The sequence below is a fragment of the Schistocerca americana genome, chromosome 4 (genome assembly GCF_021461395.2).
Source record: "Schistocerca americana isolate TAMUIC-IGC-003095 chromosome 4, iqSchAmer2.1, whole genome shotgun sequence".
Taxonomy (NCBI): Eukaryota; Metazoa; Arthropoda; class Insecta; order Orthoptera; family Acrididae; genus Schistocerca; species Schistocerca americana.
The window spans coordinates 473,274,614-473,295,942 of record NC_060122.1 but is presented as its reverse complement, the minus strand read 5'-3'; the positions used below and the strand labels follow the sequence as shown (position 1 = coordinate 473,295,942).

The window sequence follows — 21,329 nt, the reverse complement described above, 5'->3', positions numbered from 1 at the left end:
CAACTGGCTCGTCACAATACGCCAGTCACTACTCTTGATGATCTGTGATATCCCGTTGAAGCTGCACGGGCAGCTGTACCTGTACACGCCATTCAAGCTCTGATTGACTCAATGGCCAGGCGCATCAAGGCCGTTATTACAGCCAGAGGTGGTTGTTCTGGGTACTGATTTCTCAGGATCTATGCACCCAAATTGCGTGACAATGTAATCACACGTCAGTTCTAGTATAATATATTTGTCCAATGAATACCGGTTTATCATCTGCATTTATTCTCGGTGTAGCAGTTTTAGTGGCCAGTAGTGTAAATAAATAAAGAAAGGGGCTGAGGACAGGCACTGTGGCGTGACGTGGTGCGTTGCAGTGTGATGGTTGGTAGGGTACTGACCGGCGGCGTGAGAGGCTCGCCGTCCTCGCGGCATTCCTCGACGACGAGCGAGGGGAAGAGGCCGGCTTGGCCCGTGCCGGCGATCTCGCCGGCCCACCAGCCGTCGTCGACGCTGTGCGGCTCCTTGCTGAGCACGCGGATCACCTGGCCCTCGCTGAACGTCAGCTCGTCCTCGCACGTCGCCTCGTAGTCGTACAGCGCCACGCAGTAGCCGGACGCGCTCACCGTCAGCGGCGACACCGCCTCCACTGTGCAGACACACACGCGCACCAGCAGGCACATTACAGGGCGTTTATAAATTAATTAGACAAATGTAACCGTTAATTGTGAAAAGAAATGTTTGATACAGCACACAGTGTGGTATATTTACACATTTTATTCCCGTCTAACGCTGTTACTTCCCGACATTCCCGCTAGGTGGCACATGCGAATGTCTTATTCCAACCGGCAACATGGAGTCGTGTACGGTGCAGAGCGATGCCAGTGTTGTTTATGGTTTTTGAATCCGAATCCGCTACTACAGTTTACAGACAATTAACTACAAGAGTCGTTCCGAAAGCTCAAATGGCTCTGAGCACTATGGGACTTAACTCCTGAGGTCATCAGTCCCCTAGAACTTAGAACTAATTAAATCTAACTAACCTAAGGACATCACACATATCCATGCCCGAGGCTGGATTCGAACCTGCCACCGTAGCGATCGCGCGGTTCCAGACTGTAGCGCCTAGAACCTCTCGGCCACCCCGGCCGGCGTTCCGAAAGTAATGCCTCCTTTTTTTTGTGGTGACTTTGGATGTCTACGCCAAACGTCGGTGCAATACTAATGCTTGAATCTTCCTCTTTCATTTGCAGGAGATCTCGCTGTTCTGCGGTAGATGGCGTCACCAGAGGAGTCTTCTAAAATGGGGGCGCATATGAAACAACGATGTGTGATTGAATTCCTCACTGCTGAAGAAACCGCGCCGACTGAAATGCATCGACGCTTGCTAAAGGTGTATGGAGACGGCACAACAGACGTGAGCAATGTGGGACGATGGTTACGGAACTTTCAAGCTGGTGAAAAGTGTGTGCATGACAAGCCCACACAACCCTGCACAGCTGTTATCCCTCGGCATGAAGAGCGTCTTGATCAGTTCATCGGTGCTGATAGGCGGATAACTACCAGAGAATTGTTTGCAAAGCTGAATGTCGGCTGCAATGCCTTGGAAACAATGTTGGAACATCTCGGTTATCGCAAAGACTGTGCCAGATGGCTCCCGCTGATGCTTATAGAAGACTTAAAGACTCACCGAATGGAAATTTATCTGCACCTGCTGGACCAATATGAAGCTGGAGGTGACAATTTTCTGAGTAGCATCGTCACTGGAGATGAGACTTGGTGTCACCACTACTACACTCCACGGAATGGCGACATGTGAATTCACTGTCAAAGAATAAATTCAAGGTACAGCCATCTGCTGGGAAAGTGATGTGCACAATCTTCTGGTATAGCGAGGGTGTGGTTCTTTCGAATGTCCTGGAGCCTGGAGGAAATGTCAGTTCAACACGCTACAAGACGACACTGACTAAGCTCAAAGCCAGAATTTCCACGGTAAGGCCAGGGAAGATGACCAACTTTCACCTGCAACATGATAACGCCAGGCCCCACACCAATTTTGCTATCACGCAACGCCCTGCAAAATTCGGCTGGACTGTCTCACCACGTCCATCGTACAGTCCCGATTTAGCGCCTTCAGACTTCGTCTCTTTGGGCCTCTGAAAGATGGACTAGGTGGACAATATTTTCAGGACCCGGATACTGTTATCAAAGCTGTAAGAAAGTGGTTAGCCTCAGCTGTTTCCGATTTTTAGAAGCGTGGCATGGAGGGCTCTGTTTCATCGATGGCAGAAGTGCATGACGAATGGTGGTGACTATATGGAAAAATGACAGTCCTTAGGTGAAATATTGCTCTATTTAGCTGTGCCGTTGTGATTTATGTACCTACTGAGTTTCCATGAATAAAAGTATGAGGTATTACTTTCGGAACGACCGACAAGCCACCAACTCAAAGAGAAACTGTTGTTGATTTGTACAATTGTTTCACTGAAAGCGGCTGTATATCCCATAGGATGCCGTGTCAGGGTCGACCAATAGTCTCTGACGTAGCGATGGAACAAGTGCTGCAGTGTTGCCTTCAGTACTGTAACATTACAGTGCGTTTAAAATAAGTTGCGGCTTCTGACAATTCAGTACGGAGCGAGTGGAGGGAAGAGTAGTTGCCAGCGTGTACTGGGGGCGTCAGCAGACGACCACAGTGTATTCCTAGGCCTACTCGGCGCAAAAGCTGGCAGGCTTGCTTGACTGTGTGAATAGTAACCCGCGTAAGCCGGGCGATCTGCGAACTTTCTCAAACGATTTTATAGAAACTGTTCGGTAATAAACTCTCATTTTCGCACAGCTTATAGTTTAATTCGTCAGCTTCATGATGAACTGCCTATCATTTCGTTAATGATGATAGTTATTTTGATAGTAGGTAGAATACTGCACGAAAAATACTTATCGCTATGAATTCGTGTTTTGATGCTTGTTAGGTTACATGTTGCTGTATTAAATGTAGATAATATATTGAATTAGTTTTTAAACTTGGAAAGATCTCGCTGTCTGTTTACAAATTCGAAAAAATGGGGTGTATCTAAAGCGCTCCGTCAGGAATTCGTGCATCAGTGAACAAACTAGAATGAAATATTCATAAATTCCGCGTATCTCAAAATGGTACATATCGAAACAAGTTTCTGGCAAATGATGGGGAGCAAAGACGGGTGTTTTTTTCCCTTATGTTTAATATGCGAAACTTACATATCTACCGCGATATTCAAACGACTACAGATCCTTTCAATGTAATAATTATTGAGGGCCATCGATAGCTGGAGAAACGAGAGCGATATAAGTGAAGAAGTTGAAAGTTTATTTTTGTACTGACAATGGGCTGTTCCATACTGTCGACATGACTTTCACTAAGTTGTTAGTTTAATAATACACTATTTCAGTATTCTGTCACAATTTCAGCTGCATTAGAATGTTAGTGAGATGAATATTTCTATACTCTCCTGCGTCTTGACAAAGAAGCATATTTCAACCTGGCAGCAAGAGAAGTTACGTATTCCTCTAAACTCGTCACAGCCCATCATGATTCAGTGTCTCTTCAACTACCTTCTTCGTATAGTTGACAACTCAAGACTGTTCCTGTCGTGCATCATTTGCAGGGGCTTCTCTTGTCAGCCTTTCAACCTCAGTGAGCGTAAACCTGTTATTTTTTGCCACATTACATTTAAATGAGCATGATACAGAGGAAGCCCGAGTAAACTATTCCCTTTACCGTCAGCCAGATCGTCGACCTGGTAGTGTGAAGTTCTTGGCTTGTAAAGCACTAAAAGTCCCATTAACTTCGCCTTATACAAATAGTTGAAATGGCTCTAAGCACATCTGAGGTCATCAGTCCCCTAGACTTAGAACTACTTAAACCTAACTAACCTAAGGACATCAAACACATCCATGCCCGAGGGAGGATTCGAACCTGTGACCGTAGCAGCAGCGCGGTTCCAGACTGATGCGCCTAGAACCTATCGGCCACTCACCTTATACAAGCGAGCTAGGTACAACTTTATCTTAAGCCAGAGACAAATTCTGCTGAAATTTTTACAAAGGTACAGACGGTGTTTAGAAAGGATAGATTGCATGCAACCGGTGGTGGAGTGTTCGTCGCTGTTAGTAGTAGTTTATCCTGTAGTGAATTATTATGGGTGGAGGTTACACTCAAAAACCGAGCTAGGTTAATAATTGGCTCCTTTTACCGACCTCCCGACTCAGCAGCATTAGTGGCAGAACAACTGAGAGAAAATTTGGAATACATTTCACATAAATTTTCTCAGCATGTTATAGTCTAAGGTGGAGATTTCAATTTACCAGATATAGACTGGGACACTCAGATGTTTAGGACGGGTGGTAGGGACAGAGCATCGAGTGACATTATACTGAGTGCACTATCCGAGAATTACCTCGAACAATTAAACAGAGAACCGACTCGTGGAGATAACATCTTGGACCTACTGATAACAAACAGACCCGAACTTTTCGACTCTTTAAGTGCAGAACAAGGAATCAGTGATCATAAGGCCGTTGCAGCATCCCTGAATATGGAAGTTAATAGGAATATAAAAAAAGGGAGGAAGGTTTATCTGTTTAGCAAGAGTAATAGAAGGCAGATTTCAGACTACCTAACAGATCAAAACGAAAATTTCTGTTCCGACACTGACAATGTTGAGTGTTTATGGAAAAAGTTCAAGGCAATCGTAAAATGCGTTTTAGACAGGTACGTGCCGAGTAAAACTGTGAGAGACGGGAAAAACCCACCGTGGTACAACAACAAAGTTAGGAAACTACTGCGAAAGCAAAGAGAGCTTCACTCCAAGTTTAAACGCAGCCAAAACATCTCAGACAAACAGAAGCTAAACGATGTCAAAGTTAGCGTAAGGAGGGCTATGCGTGAAGCGTTCAGTGAATTCGAAAGTAAAATTCTATTTACCGACTTGACAGAAAATCCTAGGAAGTTCTGGTCTTACGTTAAATCAGTAAGTGGCTCGAAACAGCATATCCAGACACTCCGGGATGATGATGGCATTGAAACAGAGGATGACACGCGTAAAGCTGAAATACTAAACACCTTTTTCCAAAGCTGTTTCACAGAGGAAGACCCCACTGCAGTTCCTTCTCTAAATCCTCGCACAAACGAAAAAATGGCTGACATCGAAATAAGTGTCCAAGGAATAGAAAAGCAACTGGAATCACTCAATAGAGGAAAGTCCACTGGACCTGACGGGATACCAATTCGATTCTACACAGAGTACTCGAAAGAACTTGCCCCCTTCTAACAGCCGTGTACCGCAAGTCTCTAGAGGAACGGAGGGTTCCAAATGATTGGAAAAGAGCACAGGTAGTCCTAGTCTTCAAGAAGGGTCGTCGAGCAGATGCGCAAAACTATAGACCTATATTTCTGACTTCGATCTGTTGTAGAATTTTAGAACATGTATTTTGCTCGAGTATCATGTCGTTTTTGGAAACCCAGAATCTACTATGTAGGAATCAACATGGATTCCGGAAACAGCGATCGTGTGAGACCCAACTCGCTTTATTTGTTCATGAGACCCAGAAAATATTAGATACAGGCTCCCAGGTAGATGCTATTTTTCTTGACTTCCGGAAGGCGTTCGATACAGTTCCGCACTGTCGCCTGATAAACAAAGTAAGAGCCTACGGAACATCAGACCAGCTGTGTGGCTGGATTGAAGAGTTTTTAGCAAACAGAACACAGCATGTTGTTATCAATGGAGAGACGTCTACAGACGTTAAAGTAACCTCTGGCGTGCCACAGGGGAGTGTTATGGGACCATTGCTTTTCACAATATATATAAATGACCTAGTAGATAGTTTCGGAAGTTCCATGCGGCTTTTCGCGGATGATGCTGTAGTATACAGAGAAGTTGCAGCATTAGAAAATTGTAGCGAAATGCAGGAAGATCTGCAGCGGATAGGCACTTGGTGCAGGGAGTGGCAACTGTCCCTTAACATAGACAAATGTAATGTATTGCGAATACATAGAAAGAAGGATCCTTTATTGTATGAGTATTTGATAGCGGAACAAACACTGGTAGCAATTACTTCTGTAAAATATCTGGGAGTATGCGTGCGGAACGATTTGAAGTGGAATGATCATATAAAATTAATTGTTGGTAAGGCGGGTACCAGGTTGAGATTCATTGGGAGAGTGCTTAGAAAATGTAGTCCATCAACGAAGGAGGTGGCTTACAAAACACTCGTTCGACCTATACTTGAGTATTGCTCATCATTGTGGGATCCGTACCAGATCGGTTTGACGGAGGAGATAGAGAAGATCCAAAGAAGAGCGGCGCGTTTCGTCACAGGGTTATTTGGTAACCGTGATAGCGTTACGGAGATGTTTAATAAACTCAAGTGGCAGACTCTGCAAGAGAGGCGCTCTGCATCGCGGTGTAGATTGCTCGCCAGGTTTCGAGAGGGTGCGTTTCTGGATGAGGTATCGAATATATTGCTTCCCCCTACTTATACCTCCCGAGGAGATCACGAATGTAAAATTAGAGAGATTAGAGCGCGCACGGAGGCTTTCAGACAGTCGTTCTTCCCGCGAACCATACGCGACTGGAACAGGAAAGGGAGGTAATGACAGTGGCACGTAAAGTGCCCTCCGCCACACACCGTTGGGTGGCTTGCGAAATATAAATGTAGATGAACATTTCTTTTTACCCGGAGGAAAGTATCCGCTTTCGTCCATTGCATTGTTGGATCTTTATGCATCACAACAGAGCGGTATGGGGTTCTATCCATTACTATTGCCGAATTCCGAGGAATGTTTTGCAGCAGAACGTTGTCTTCTCAGCCGGTGGACGTGTTCTTGGACAACACTTATTGCAAATCTCATATTCATATGTACTGCGCTATTGTTATTAATGCGACACCAACACAAAACACTTGTTTATAATACCTAACGACTGCAGAACTACTTCATCGCCAGAAAATATGACTTCACAACGAGAGCTGAGGAACGTTTGATGCATCTAATGCATGACACCACGTGCCACAGGCGCCTCTTACCAACCGAACCGCTGGTGGCGTGCTAGGGAAACCCGGCTCGCCATTATGTTACCCGGTCAGCCAAACGTCAAAAGTCGCAACTAATTTTAAATGGGAATTGGAAATATGTGGTAAGTTCCTATGGGACAAAACTGCTGAGGTCGTCGGTACCTATGCTTACACACTACCTAATCTAACTTAAACTAAGTTACGCTAAGGACAACACACACACCCATGCCCGAGGGGTGGCTCGAACCTCCGACGGGGGGAGCCGTGCGAACTGTGGCAAGGCGCCTTAAACCGCGCGGCTACCCCCGCGCGGCAATTTTAATTGCACTATAGGCACATTCAGTTTTAACATGGCACGTCTCGTTGATTTACCCAGATTACGAATGTAAGACTGCCGAACTTTTTCAACTGCAGCGTTAGAGAGTGCCGCCCGGCTATGACCTGGCTATCTATGTGATACACAGTTAGTTTCGATGAAACGACTGTACCAATTACATTTAACAACAGTTTGTTTCTCAGATGGTGTCTTGCGATATGTAGTACTGATTTGTCTCCGAACACCAGAGCGGATTTGGTTCCATGAAACCATAAACAACAATGTGCCGCTCCGCACCGTTGTACGTCTCCATTATGACTGTTGGAATAGCTCATTCGTGCATGACACCTAGCGAGAACGTCAGGAACTGACAGTGTTAGGCGGGAATATACTGCAGTCAGCGCTGTATCAAACATTTAAGGTATTTACTCCGATAAGAGGATACTTTTGTAAAACTCATTAAATTTTATCACAATCCTGCATGACTGATGTTATGGTCTAGGAATAAACCTTTTCCTATTGTTGTAGCTTCCAGTGCGAACACTGATTTGATGCTGCTCTCCATGCTACTCTTTCCTGTGCAAGTCTTTTCATGCAAATACATTTAGAAACAACTCTCTGACATTTCAACCTACTTCACTATAAACGAAATTATCTTCTTCTGATTGTTAAAACCATTTAAAATGTTCAACATAGAGGGTCAATTTCTTTTATACAGACGAATTTTACTGTCTCAAGTATTACATTACTGGCCACTTTCAGTCTGTGGCCATTTTCAAATGCCTGCACTATCAAGTATCAACAATGTAAACATGTAAAATATTTTTTATCATCATTATATTTCGTATATTACAGTTGCAGTTACATTAACCGCATAAGGTGTATCATAATTAATGGCGTGAACGCAGACGCGTTACTAGAAGCTAAAAGTCTCACTAAACATGGGCTCTAAACCGCATACCCTAAGACATATGAGCTCTTTTTCGTCTTCAGTACTGTGAAACACATCTCATCTACTGCAAGCTCTTTGCTTTCCATGTTTTGGGAGGAATTGGCATGGACTAAAACATGGGGAAAATGTCTAGTAAACACGGGCTCTAAAGTGCATACCCCAAGGCCTGTAAGCGCCTTTTCATCGTCAATAATGTGAAACAAGTCTCTTCTACTACGAGCTCTTTGCTTTTCACATTTTGGGAGGAGGTGGCATGGACTAAAACAAGGAAAAATGTCTAGTTATAAAGGGCTCTAAAGTGCATACTTTCACTTGTTCAGTAGAAGAGATGAGTTTCACAGTAGCTAAGACGAAGAAGTGCTCATGGTTCTTAAGGCACTGCCGCCCATAGAGGGGGAGGGTGTAGGTGCGACTCTGACAAATGTTTGAGGTCAGGGCTTTTGAGGGACTGTATAAAAAAGTCGTATCTCTGTATGTACTTTCGTTCTTTATTCGTTGTGATTTTTTAAGACCGGAATTTTTGCCGTCTGTTTTGGGCGATCGTACTAGCACGTACAGTCAATGTTGCTAGCGATGTTTTTGTAAATTTAAAATAACACAAAATAAATCGACGCAAAAAAACGGTTTTGTAGTTTAACTTTTCTTCGGACAATGCCCCCTAGCACTGCTTTCCACTCGTCGACAGAATTCCTAAGTTTTCGTGTGTTTGTCACAGCTGCCAATCTTCGAAAGCTGACGCCGACGTGGATGGTGCAGCAGTAGGTATAATGCAGTAGTCCACTTATTGCTTCACCGTGACTTGTGGCCTTAATTTAATTTTATATCACTGTAATTGCTACGATTATGTACCACACGTGAACATGAACTTCGTTTCAACGTTCTGTCACGAAATCTCGTTGTTCCCATGCGTAATTTCCTTTACAGCAAGTGGTCATAATGCTGCAAATTTTGTCACTACTGGCAATATGGATTTATTGACTTCATTTGGCAATAGGGATTTATCGATTTCTTTAAACGTCTTTGTTGACAAGAATGGCGTTTATTCCATTGATAATAGGCCTAAGGAAGCTTAGAGACTTCAGCAGCAAGTCTTTCCTATTTTCACAAAAATGGTGTTGGCGACAGTATTGATGACCGTTGTTTTCACGCTTGGCTCCGTTATTAGGGAGGTACTGCTTTGCATGCGGTGTGTTTCAGATTTAAGTACTGTGCTTATTTCCGTGTATTCAGTGAATATGAGTGACGACAGTGCACAAGTTGTTGTTTTCGTGAAAATTAGGTTTCTTTGCCTGTGCATGCCCAATTTTTTTTTATCTGAGATAGGTTACCACATTTGAAAAAAAATTTAATACTAATAGTACTACTTTCACTGTCATGTAGAGCTTTCCTTACTAGTGTAAAACTATTTTATTAGGTATTTTAATTAGTTATTTCCAGGATAATGGTGGGTTATTCACATAAATCTCGTGCACAGAATTCATCAGAAAAACGTGAATGAGATAAAAATTTGGTAAAGAGCTACAGAAAATAAAAAAAATCAACAGGCAGCTACTGTGTCGAATGTAAGAATCCTTTCAAAGTCAGCAAAAACAGAAACTTGTTCTGAGCAAAAACGTAAACTAACTGCCATTTCACCGCTTGAGGAAGGAGAGGTAAGCAAACAAAAGTCTGAGTCTGATGGATATAGTGACCGTGACTGGACCCATGTGATCCTGGGCAATGGCCATATCCATTTAATAGGGACAGAAGTGGTGGAATGGGCTTTTCGGATATTAAACTCCGAGTAGCTCAAGGGTTTGTAGACAAAGTAGAAAATTTACTAAGCATCACTTTGTGTTCCAAATTCTCTAACAATAAAATTCACGTAAAAATAGACTTTGGCCATGCTTATTATTTCAGAGTGATCCCAAAAAAACCATTAAACCTAGGTTAGCTAAACTAGACGAAGGATTAGACTACAGGAAAACAACTTGGAAAGAACTATATTTGTTATACCGGAGCCAAGGCAGCACCTGAGGGCCGGCAACCCATATAACACCACAGAGTATGAGGTTGTCTATCCCAAAGGCGTACCCAAAAGCACCATGGTAAACACCGGCTGTTTAAACACAAGATAATGGAAACAAACCTTCCGAGCACTACTTCCTGCAGGGGGAGCTCGAGCCACGCCCTGCGGAAGTATCACTACGCCGAAATCTGACTGGCTGGAGACAGCTATTTAGGGGCTACAACCAGGCCCGAAGTTCAGCACACCTACAAAGCCTTAATCCGTCCCATCCTCTGTTATGCCAGTCCTGCCTGGATATCTGCCCCCCCCCCCCCCCCCAAATTCTATGTCCCTCCAGATCCTTGAGCGTCATGCACTCCGCCTCGCCTTCCGTATACGCCTCCCGTCCCCCACGCAGATATTCTATGATCTCATTCCTTTCCCCCATCTGCTCCTATTCCTCGAACATATCCGCATCCTCTACACCCCCGCCGCCTTGATCCCCCTCAGCCCCTGGTTGCTCCTCTCCTCTCCCATCCCCGCCCCCTGCCATGTCTTCACTGTTGTGTAGAGATGGAGGGTAGGGGGTACCTTCCATCTCTACACCCTTCATCTCCTTTCCCAAGGTGGCTTCCATTAACTCCCCCTCCTGGATGATGCCCTCTCTCCCTCCATTTATCCCTCGTATCAACTCTGATCCTCACTCCCCCTCTTTTCCTCTGTCCTTCTCCCAGGCTCCCTCTCCCCCCCTTCCATCCTCTTTTTTCCCCACCTCCCCTCTCTCTGCCCCCTTCTCTCCCTCGAGTCCTTTTGGATTTCCCTCCTCTGCCTCCTCTCATTCCCTCTCGCGTCTGCCCTGCCCCTCTTCCCCTTTATTAGTCCTCTCCCTCCTTGGTCCCCCCCCCCTTTTCGTTTCTTTCCTTCCTCCCTCCTTGTTCTTCCCCCTCCTCCAGGTCCCCACCCCCCCCCCCCCCCCATCAGCCTTTGGCTCGGGAGTGTCATCTTTGTGCCGCCATTTTCACGCAGTGTTACAGTGAGTGTTCCGTGCTATGTTTTTTGGGAAGTGTTGCGAACGGCCATCATACTGTCGCTGGGTGTGCTTTTTATCTCTTGTGAACAGAAACCAGACTATCGCCATGTTTTTTAATTGTGTATGTACTATGTTAATTGTCTGATTCCTGTGTCTTTTATTAACATTGCCAACCCCTTTTGCTTTCTGTTTTAACTTTCCGCATTTTTCCGCCATTTTACACTTTACGTCACCGTTTTATCGCCTGTTTTTCTTGTTTCTTTTCTTCTTCCGTTTTTTATAAAAAAGTCTGTAGGCTGTAGAGCAGCGTACTAAGGTGCTGCCAGCCCGCCCCCTTCGGGGGGAATTTAAAATAAGAAGTGAACTTTTGTTTGCCTCAATTAGGAGACTTTTTTCGTTATTGTTACCCTTCGTTTGTATGTTAAGTCATCAACCTTGTGAAATTAAACCAAAAAAAGTTTTGTTGTGAAAAATTGCAAATTGTCAGTCACAACACTATTCTTCCTGGTCACGAGAATAATTTCTTGCATAAAATTAATTGTTTAGCATTGAGATGCTGTGCAGAAATCTTAGTAGGTAGCAGTGTGGTTTAAATGGCTCTGAGCACTATGGGACTTAACATCTGAGGTCATCAGTCCCCTAGAACTTAGAACTACTTAAACCTAACTTATACTAAGGACATCACACACATCCATGCCCGAGGTAGGATTCGAACCTGCGACCGTAGCGGTCGCGCGGTTCCAGACTGAAGCGCCTAGAACCGCTCGGCCATTCCGACCGGCGTAGCAGTGTGCATTTGACGTTCCAGAAAGAGACATTTTTGCATGAGCAGCTAAAAAGAATTTTAGATGTTATTATTTTTTTTGCCATATGAAATTTTCCTTGTGAGGAGAGACGGATAATGGAAACTTCTTGCGGTTAATTGAGTTATTGGCTAAATATTGTCTATTTTTAGAAGAATATGTAATTTATGTTAAAAGACGTTAAGAGAAACCTGAAAAGATAGCGCACTGTTTATCTTGGAGAGCGCAGAATGAGCTTTTATCTTTGTATGGCGATCTTAGAAGATGCCCCTCCAGATATATGTAAGAGCGAAGAGAATATTCTGATTTTAAGATATGTTTTAACAAAGAGGAAAATATATGGAAAATTCATGAGAAGGTACTGGAATATATATTATAAATTACAGAGTGCAGTAATCAGTCGTCCTTTTTTTAGATTTTATTACACAAATCGAGATTTCGGATGGTGGCTAGCCATTGTCAATGCACTATTTTCTATTCTCGATGCATGTAAGTCCCTGTTGTTCGGGCGTCAGTCACATTTCTTTGAATGCTGGAGTATTCAAAGAACTGTCACTGACGTCCGAAAAACAGGGACGTACATCCATTGAGAATAGAAAATAGTGCATTGAGACTGGCTAGCCACTGGCTGACGACTGATTGCTGCACTCTACAGTTTATAAGCCACATAACAGTCACTGAGTGCACCCACTTTCCGAATGGAAGGTAACCTGACGACTTACTGGAATATTTTGATTTACATAAAAAGACAGGTGATACATCTGCTAATGTTATCATAGGTAATTTAACGGGCATGAAATTGATATGCTCCACTGTCGTGGTCAGTGGTTTAATAATGGATCAAATATGGCTGGACGAAGAAAAGATAAGCAAGTAAAAAATTATAGAAAATTATTCCCTGCAACAGTTTCCCTCGTGCAGCTCATACTCTGGACTTAGTACTATTATATGCTATAAGAAGTAATGAAGTAGTATACACATTCTTCAGCCGTCTGAAGCAGCTGCACAAATTTTTCAGTGCAAACCCACAGGGATGGGGAGTGTTATTATTACGAACTGGCGTCTGATGTCTTCATGACCTGTTTGAAACAAGATGAAGCGCAAGAAACAAGGCAGTGAAACTTTTGGCAGAAAAATTTCCAGAAGTAATAAAAACTTTAAAACATAAAAAAATCAAAGCACTTCTTCTCGTGACGGAATAGCAGAAGTAACCGGGCTGGTCTATTATTTCTCCATGTTTGAAACACTAGCTCTCTTGAATATTTGGAGCGACAAAAGGCCATATCAGTGTGATAAGTTTGATTCTGCAGTCAAAAGATATTTCACTTGATACTTAAATGAAAAATATTAAAGCTCTTACGTTTACCATAGGTAAAGATGTCAGAGCTCTCTGGCCTTACTTACTATGCAAGCTAAAAAGATGGCTACTGAATTTAGGATTGAGGAATTTTTTTTCAAAAAAGAGAGAAGGGAAATGGAAGGTTTTCTTGATGAATTTGATTGGGGCAGTAATGGAGTACCTGACACACTCTCAGATGAAACAGTTCCAATAAAAGACTTTTGACGTAGTCATAGACAGGATTGTTTCCCAGATGGATTCTCGGTATAAAGAAATGAGAAATATTTTGAAGCCAGTGTCAGATAAATACAATTTTGTATGAGAGCGATACGATTAAGACTTTAATCAGAACTTATACTGATTATGTGAGTGATAATCTCATCAGGGAAATATAAATGTTTTGTTTAGTGAATGTAACTACTTTTTCGGATTTGCCAAAGACAACAGAAAACAAAGGGCTTCCATTTCTTTTCCTAAAAGAAATTTATAAATTATAGTATCTGCGTTTTCTAAACTCTACGTTGGATTTAGGATTTTCATTATTCCACCAGAGACTGTTGCTTCAGCTTGGGGAGAATTTAGTAAATTAGCGTTAATCAAAAATCACTTATCAGCTTTAGGACAACAGAAACTTAGTCATCTAGGACCGATACCAATAGAGCAGGCAATAAAACATTAACTTGCTTTTAAAATCAACTTCACAGATGTAGTGGATAACTTCATCATCTGCAAGAATGGAAGATTCAGTGTTCCACGTACAGTTTCGCGAAATTGTTCAGCTGACGCGAACAGTGCCAACCAGACTGTTTAAATCAAAGCAACGAATTACGCTGCAAAGGTTTCTAAGTGTAAGTTAGGTTTAGTTCTTTTGGTAGCCATTATTATTATTATTATTATTATTATTATTATCATTAGTGAGTGTACTAGTATTTGTACCTATTGAAATATCGTACATTCAATTAATAGATAAACTATTGACTGTAAATCTTGCAGGCAGCATTTATTTACAGCTGTCGTGCAAGACAACGTACCGAAGAATCATTGTTTGTGATAATTAACTCCTATGGGACAGGAAGACTTGGGAGGCTTCACAAAAGTTTTCTAGGGGCCCATGAAATCTATGCACGGTTCTCATTAAGATAGACGCTTTAGAACCTCGTTACCTGACATTTTTTCTTGCTTTGGTCCACAGTATCACCTCTCAAAATTCAGAAAGCAGAAGCTTACAGTAGAAAATTTATTTGTTGGTATCTAAGATGAAGAAGTGCTCATAACTCTTATGATATTTGTTTTAAGGCCTATGTTTACTGAGACTTTTTTGCTTTTAGTATCACACACTTTTAACTGTGTGCGTTTACGCCATTAATTGTGTTACATCCTGTAGTTGCATCGGTGAAATTTCTTGCATAGAAAATATGTCGTGCTGCATGGGAACAAGTACACTCCCCCTCCTCTCCCTCCTCCCCCCCTCACACACACACACACACACACACACACACACACACACACACACACACACACACACACATATACATACAAGGCTAAAATCTTCATACTTCATCTAAACAATTTTAAGACACACTGAATAGTTATTTTACTAACGATAATGACAAGACACCTGTTGCGCGCAATGCTGATGCTGTGACCAGACGACTTCAATTCTCTGTACTGGTATTCACTGACCTATACTAAAATGTCGCGGTATAAAAGCTTTGTTTGAGCGTTGCCTGTTCCCGCGTTTTTTATAGCTACAATGTTCATGCCAGTCAAACATAGGACACATCGTGTTGTTGTTTAATACCTTTACCTAAAATGGTTTCAGCACTCTGAAATTACGTCGAGACTGTGGATCCACGCAGAACTTAACGGAATTCTATCTTTTTCAGAGACGCTGTTCTTGGTATAGCGTTTCTGCATTTTATGTTACCTTTACTTGGGCCATTTTCATTTATTATGCTTCTCAAATAGAAAGGATCATTAACTACAACTTTTAGTCGTTGCCCGCTACTTCGAATGTGTCGGGTCCCAATTTCGATCCCAGCCAGTGCCTACATTCTGAATGAAAATCAACAGCTACGTTGGCCAAAGACTTCCAGTTTAAGGAGTCGCTCTCACTCTGCGAACTGCTTTGTCAAGGAGAGGGCGAACGAGCAGGCTTAAACTCAAGACGCCTTCTTATTTGGGTATAAAATCGCAAACTTCCGCGGAAGAGAGAAATCGGTTTAATGTTCATAACGTGTGAATCGTAAGTCCTAAACACTATAATCACTCCGAAACAAGCAATTGGATTTTAAAGAGTGTTGCGCCGCTAAATCTGTCTCTTTTAGATCCACGATACTACAGGCAAGAATTATCATATTTCCATTTGAAAAAGCGAAGTTTATATTTGTAAATAAAACAGCTGTGAAAAGATATCATGCTTCATTTAGTGAGGACGTTTCTACAGTTCATTCGGGTGAAAACAGACATCTTAAATGGTTCTACATATATTAAAGGTGAACTGCCTAACTGAGTCACCCTGTATTTATAAAAAACTGGCTGTGTCCACATAAATGCTGAAAAAGTTTCGTTTCCCCTTCTCGAATAGCTGCTTTGAAATGTCTGTGTTCATGATTTGTTTCAAAACATTTTGATTGCGTATGTTTTCTGTCCATCTAGTCTTCCTCATCGTTTTAAACGGCGTATTTTCATCTAAGCGCATTCTGTCATCAACAGCGTCCAGTCTCCACATCCAAACTGAAACACACACCAAATGACCGCCCTGTATTTTTCTTCCTCTTCTGTACTAAAAAAGTTGTTCACCTTCACTAACAGGTGCCTTCTTTCACTGACTGCAAGTTTTGTTTCAACAGTTGGTTTTCCGTTTTTCTTGCAGCACCTGCAGTCCGAAAGAGGAAAAAAAGATCTTTTCTGTTTTATTTCTTTTAATTTTGAGTTTAGGTGTCCTCCTCTTATTTTATTTGCTTGATGTTCATTATTTTAATATGAATTTTAAGTATGAAATTACAGAACTGATGTAACCTCAGACGGTACACTCGGCGCTTACTTTTACCATCAGCTGCTCTAAACCAGAAAGTCCAACTTGTCTATAGCTCGCAACGAATTAGCTGCTTCACAGTCTGTAGCATTATAGCGTTCTACTTAATACGATTGCCTGTTTGACATCAGCAAGGAAAATACTGCGACGAGGTAATAAAATCTCTTTTCAAATACTGCTCACTGTTTGAATTTAAGCGGAAACGGACGTATGAAAGATCTTGTCTAATAATTTAAGGAATGTTATAAATTGACTCTACTGCTCCTTACGTCTGAGGGTTGAATACTGCCGACTAGATATGCGGCCATCAGCAGATTTCCTGTGCTCATGGCTGAAGATACAGCAATGCCGGACTACGCTTCCTTGAGGAACGATTTCCGCTGCTCGCTAGAGGGAATCTTATTACTGTTAAACGCTGCTAGAGAGACGCTCAATATGGCACGCTAATGTAATTCTAGGGGCGATACAGCTGTGCCATCTCTTGGTTCGTTTAAATGCAAATTGTATTCCTAAGAGAATATGGATCGAGCATTTGAGGCAAGATTGGAAAGCAGCCAAGAATTAATGTGGAGCACGACTTAAGGCGCCTAAAAGCCACTCGAGAACAGTTGTAACGATCGTACTTACCTAGGACTGAGACTCGTATCACGTATTTTAAACAAATTAGCAGCTTCTTGGTCTGTCTGCTTCTTCCCCAAAGCACCTCAAACTCTGCTCCATATTTGAAGCCTGCGATAAATATGTGACTTCCGACTAATGCTACCCTCTCCTGAACTCCGTAAGTAGCAAAAAGGAACCAGAACACAAGCACCACTTGAGCTGTGAAATGCATGAGTGTGAGGCAAATAACACAAGCCAGTTTTTTGTTATTTTCGGCATACAGGAAATAAGAAGATAAGATTAATAATTTCCTCCCACCTGAAAATTGTATCGAAACCTGTAACATTTAACATGCAACATGTAACATTTTAGCATACACATTGTGATCGTTTTAGTATGTAATGAGCCGGCCGCGGTGGTCTAGCGGTTCTAGGCGCTCAGTCCGGAACCGCGGGACTGCTACGGTCGCAGGTTCGAATCCTGCCTCGGGCATGGATGTGTGTGATGTCCTTAGGTTAGTTAGGTTTAAGTAGTTCTCAGTTCTAGGGGACTGATGACCACAGAAGTTAAGTCCCATAGTGCTCAGAGCCATTTGAACCATTTTTTTTAGTATGTAATGACAGAATGGGGTAATGGTGCGTGCTCCCCACCTTTTCGAAAAGAAGCTGGAAGAAGAAACTAATGAATGAAAAGCAACAACAGACTGTGTAGGAAAACAAGAATGGGAAACCTGTATTTGTCTGCTTTACTGAGCAGCCAAAAATAAGAAAACTAATACCAAAAGCGAAGAGAAAATACCACAATATCGGAGGTATTGGATCTCCACAGCATTTTTAATGATGTCTGTGACGAAGATTACAGTGACCAGTTTACTGACGTACTGAAAATTACTACCTACGATAACAAGTTTACGGACGTAGTGAAAATACTACATACTCGTAGTAATGAACTTATGAATGAAGTTATGATGCATCTGTGGAGAGGTAGATAAAGACAAACAATTCTGATACATGTTTGTTGTGTCTTCAGCCTGCAATAAGGCTGTATGTACTGGAGAAGATATATCAAGACCCCGTTTGTGTTGATTGCTTATCCAAGAAATGAACAATGTAAAAACTGGTAAAATGTGAAAATAAAGGAGATTACACATTTAATGTTAGTCTTTAAACACATTTCAGTACTATAATTTACTAACAAATTGACAGATAAAGTACGTAGGAATTATTTTCACTCATATACATTAGCACGCGTGCGACAACAAGCGCTACCAACATGTTCCAACATGCTGCGCATAAAAACAGGATTTTTCCGGGGCTCGTACCTTGGGTGAAATGTTTTGGACAGCCCTTATGTTAGGGACAATTTATATACCCAACTGAAGGATCGTCTTACTGTAACTATCCTGCAGTATAGAGCCAACCTCTGAATATTACGCATTTCGTCCAGAAGGATCGTCTTACTGTAACTACCCTGCAGTACAGGGCCAAAATTTGAATATTAAGCATTTCGTCCATCTTAGGCAAATGAAGCAAATCGGATGGTTCCTTTACATTAGATATGATTTACGGTGCGCCTTAAGGGGATTGTGGCGATACAATTTGGTTCATGGGCTGTTCCTGAGAAGATCCGAAAAAATCATTTTTCACTAAATTTTCGTCGTCAGCAGCGGATATCTAAATAACTAACCGCTGCAAATTGCTCAAATTATAAAGGTATATTCTCTAGGCATTTATCTTGAGGTGATATTTTTCTGCTACAAAAAAATCTTGTCGATAAACGTCCGCGAAACATGGTTTTTGGGTACCAAAACCATGCCGCGGATTCCAAGACGGCTATGCGCAGCCAACGGTTGAAATTTTTACGATATATTTCTAAGATCCAGATCTCGAAAAAACTTGAAAATTTTCTTGACATCTTTATCCGTTTCGGAGATAACGACGTTCAAACTTGCCTTACTTGTACACGTAAAATCTGGTGTGAGTCGGAAACGTAGTTTATAAAGTGCCGTAACACGGAGAAATGTGCTGTAAAGTACCAGCATTGTCATCAGAAAGGTTCTGGAATCCCCCTGTTGTGGTACTGGAGCACACGAAAAAATTTTGTGCACCTAAATTCCGGTCTCAGGTGTTAATCAGTTTTTGCGATATTTCAGTTTCATGTAAATAAACCATCAAAGTTTTACTGACGCCTAAAGTGCTTTTCATATGGGTGTCATGCCCCGCTGTAGCAGGGAAAAGAAGGGAACTAGCGATAAAAGGCGAATATGCTCCTGTTTAAATGACGCTGATTGAAAACTGGGGTACCAGCTCCTTCATTCTACCTTCCTCAGTACCTTTACAATTTTTCCAAAAATTTTTGGCATGTGAGCATATTGGCGCTTTTTATCCTGAGAGAGAAAGAGGAGGGAAAGAGACGGAAAAGTAATAAATATTGGAAGATAGTAGATAGTGGTAGTGTTACAGAAAGAGCGAAGAAGAGAATGACAGTATGGGGGAAAGAGAGGGATACAATGTGAGTGGAACATAGTTGACACAGAGTTGTCCTAGCAATAGACTGAAGGAGACATTGCCAGTGGGAGAGGAATAAAGAGGGGGACAAAGCGGAAGTGGATGAGAGCCAGTGAATGTAAAAGACAGTCTACGGCACTGACAACGAGGAAGAGACAGATGGTGACAGTGAGACAGCAGTAGTGGGAAGGAATGAATGAGATAGAAGCAGTAAGAGAGAAGGGAAACAATGATAGAGAGAGGAGAGGGTAGTAGTGGGACAGAACGAAGGAGACTGTGGCTGTGAGACAGGTGACAATGACAGGTAGAGAGACAAAAGAGATAATGCGAGTGAGTTGGGCTGAATCAATGAGTAAGAATGGGAAAGCCGGCCGTTGTGGCCGAGCGGTTCTATACGCTTCAGCCCGGAACCGCGCTCTGCTACGGTCGCAGGTTCGAATCCTGCCTCAGCCATGGATGTGTGTGATGTCCTTAGGTTAGTTAGGTTTAAGTAGTTCTAATTCTAGGGGACTGATGACCTCAGATGTTAAGTCCCATAGTGCTTAGAGCCATTTGAACCATTTGAGAATGGGAAAGTGGGAGTGGATGGGTATGAGAGACTTATCGCTTTGGTGTAATGGGCTTGACCGAGTTACAGTTTGGGGAGGTTGTGGAAGTGAGAGGTGAGTTGCGTATTAAAAAGAGCGTGAATATATTCGCATGCCACAGTTTTTGGGATGCTTTTAAAGGAGCTTGTGGAAGGTATAATGAGGCACCTGGTATCTCACTTTTCAGGCAGAGTCTTTTAAACACAGGCATATTCGCCTTTTTTGTGGTCCAATAGGAGTGTTTTTCCGCAGATTTAATGTAAGCTTCCCATCTCAAGCGCGCGATTCCCAACCACTGCGGGTGACGAATCGTATTTAGTTGCCTCTTTGTGATATTTGGAGTCAAACTTCACTATGCTGTTTTTTACATTTGAATTGTTTTAGTATAGGAAAAGTAGAGAAAATTCCATAACGATATATAGTTCATTTTAGGTTACGTATTATGAATATGTCAAAAAATAATTTTTGTTTCTGTGCCCACTATTCCCCGGAACTGGGTAATACCCTGTACAATTTTGCTTGTATACCCGTAAGTATTTGTCTTCTTTGTCTGTTCCTCTACTTTTGTCTCTCTCCCGCTCCTAACAGCCAGCGTCAGGTTAGCTACCCTTAGCTGCCTTAGCAGATGACGCACCAACCTGTCACTTTTGCTGATAAGCCTCTTCCATAGACTTCGCTCCTCGACTATTCGTCTTAGTACTTGTCCTCTCCGTGCGTTTTGGACATGTCCGAAGGAACAGATACTGCCTGAACACTTACGGGAATCGGCGGTAAAGCCGTGAGTAATGAGTATGATGGGTAGGGGCCCTATGAATATAGTGCGGGACAATAAGTTGCGAATGTGGGTCTCACGGGAGGCATGCCATAAATAATTCCCTGCAGTCGCACTATCCTCTGCGTCCTTGGTGGCTCAGATGGATAGAGCGTCTGCCATGTAAGCAGGCGATCCCGGGTTCGAGTCCCGGTCGCGGCACACATTTTCAACTGTCCCCGTTGACTTATATCAACGCCTGTGTGGAGCTAAGGGTATTCATTTCATTGTAATTTCATTCTAACGAGCTGCATGGTCACCGATGGTATCTGTTCTTTCGGGCAAAAAAATGTTCAAATGTGTGTGAAATCTTATGAGACTT

General features: G+C 42.4%; 1 protein-coding gene across 1 annotated transcript in view; it reads right to left on the bottom strand.

The window, feature by feature from the left end:
• The window catches only part of LOC124613554 (protein nervous wreck), a 754,174-nt gene that overhangs the window by 42,453 nt on the left and 690,392 nt on the right, over positions 1-21,329 (bottom strand). The window contains exon 17 of the mRNA XM_047142268.1: positions 387-634. Coding sequence (XP_046998224.1) covers positions 387-634 — 248 coding nt within the window. The remainder of the gene's footprint in view (positions 1-386; positions 635-21,329) is intronic.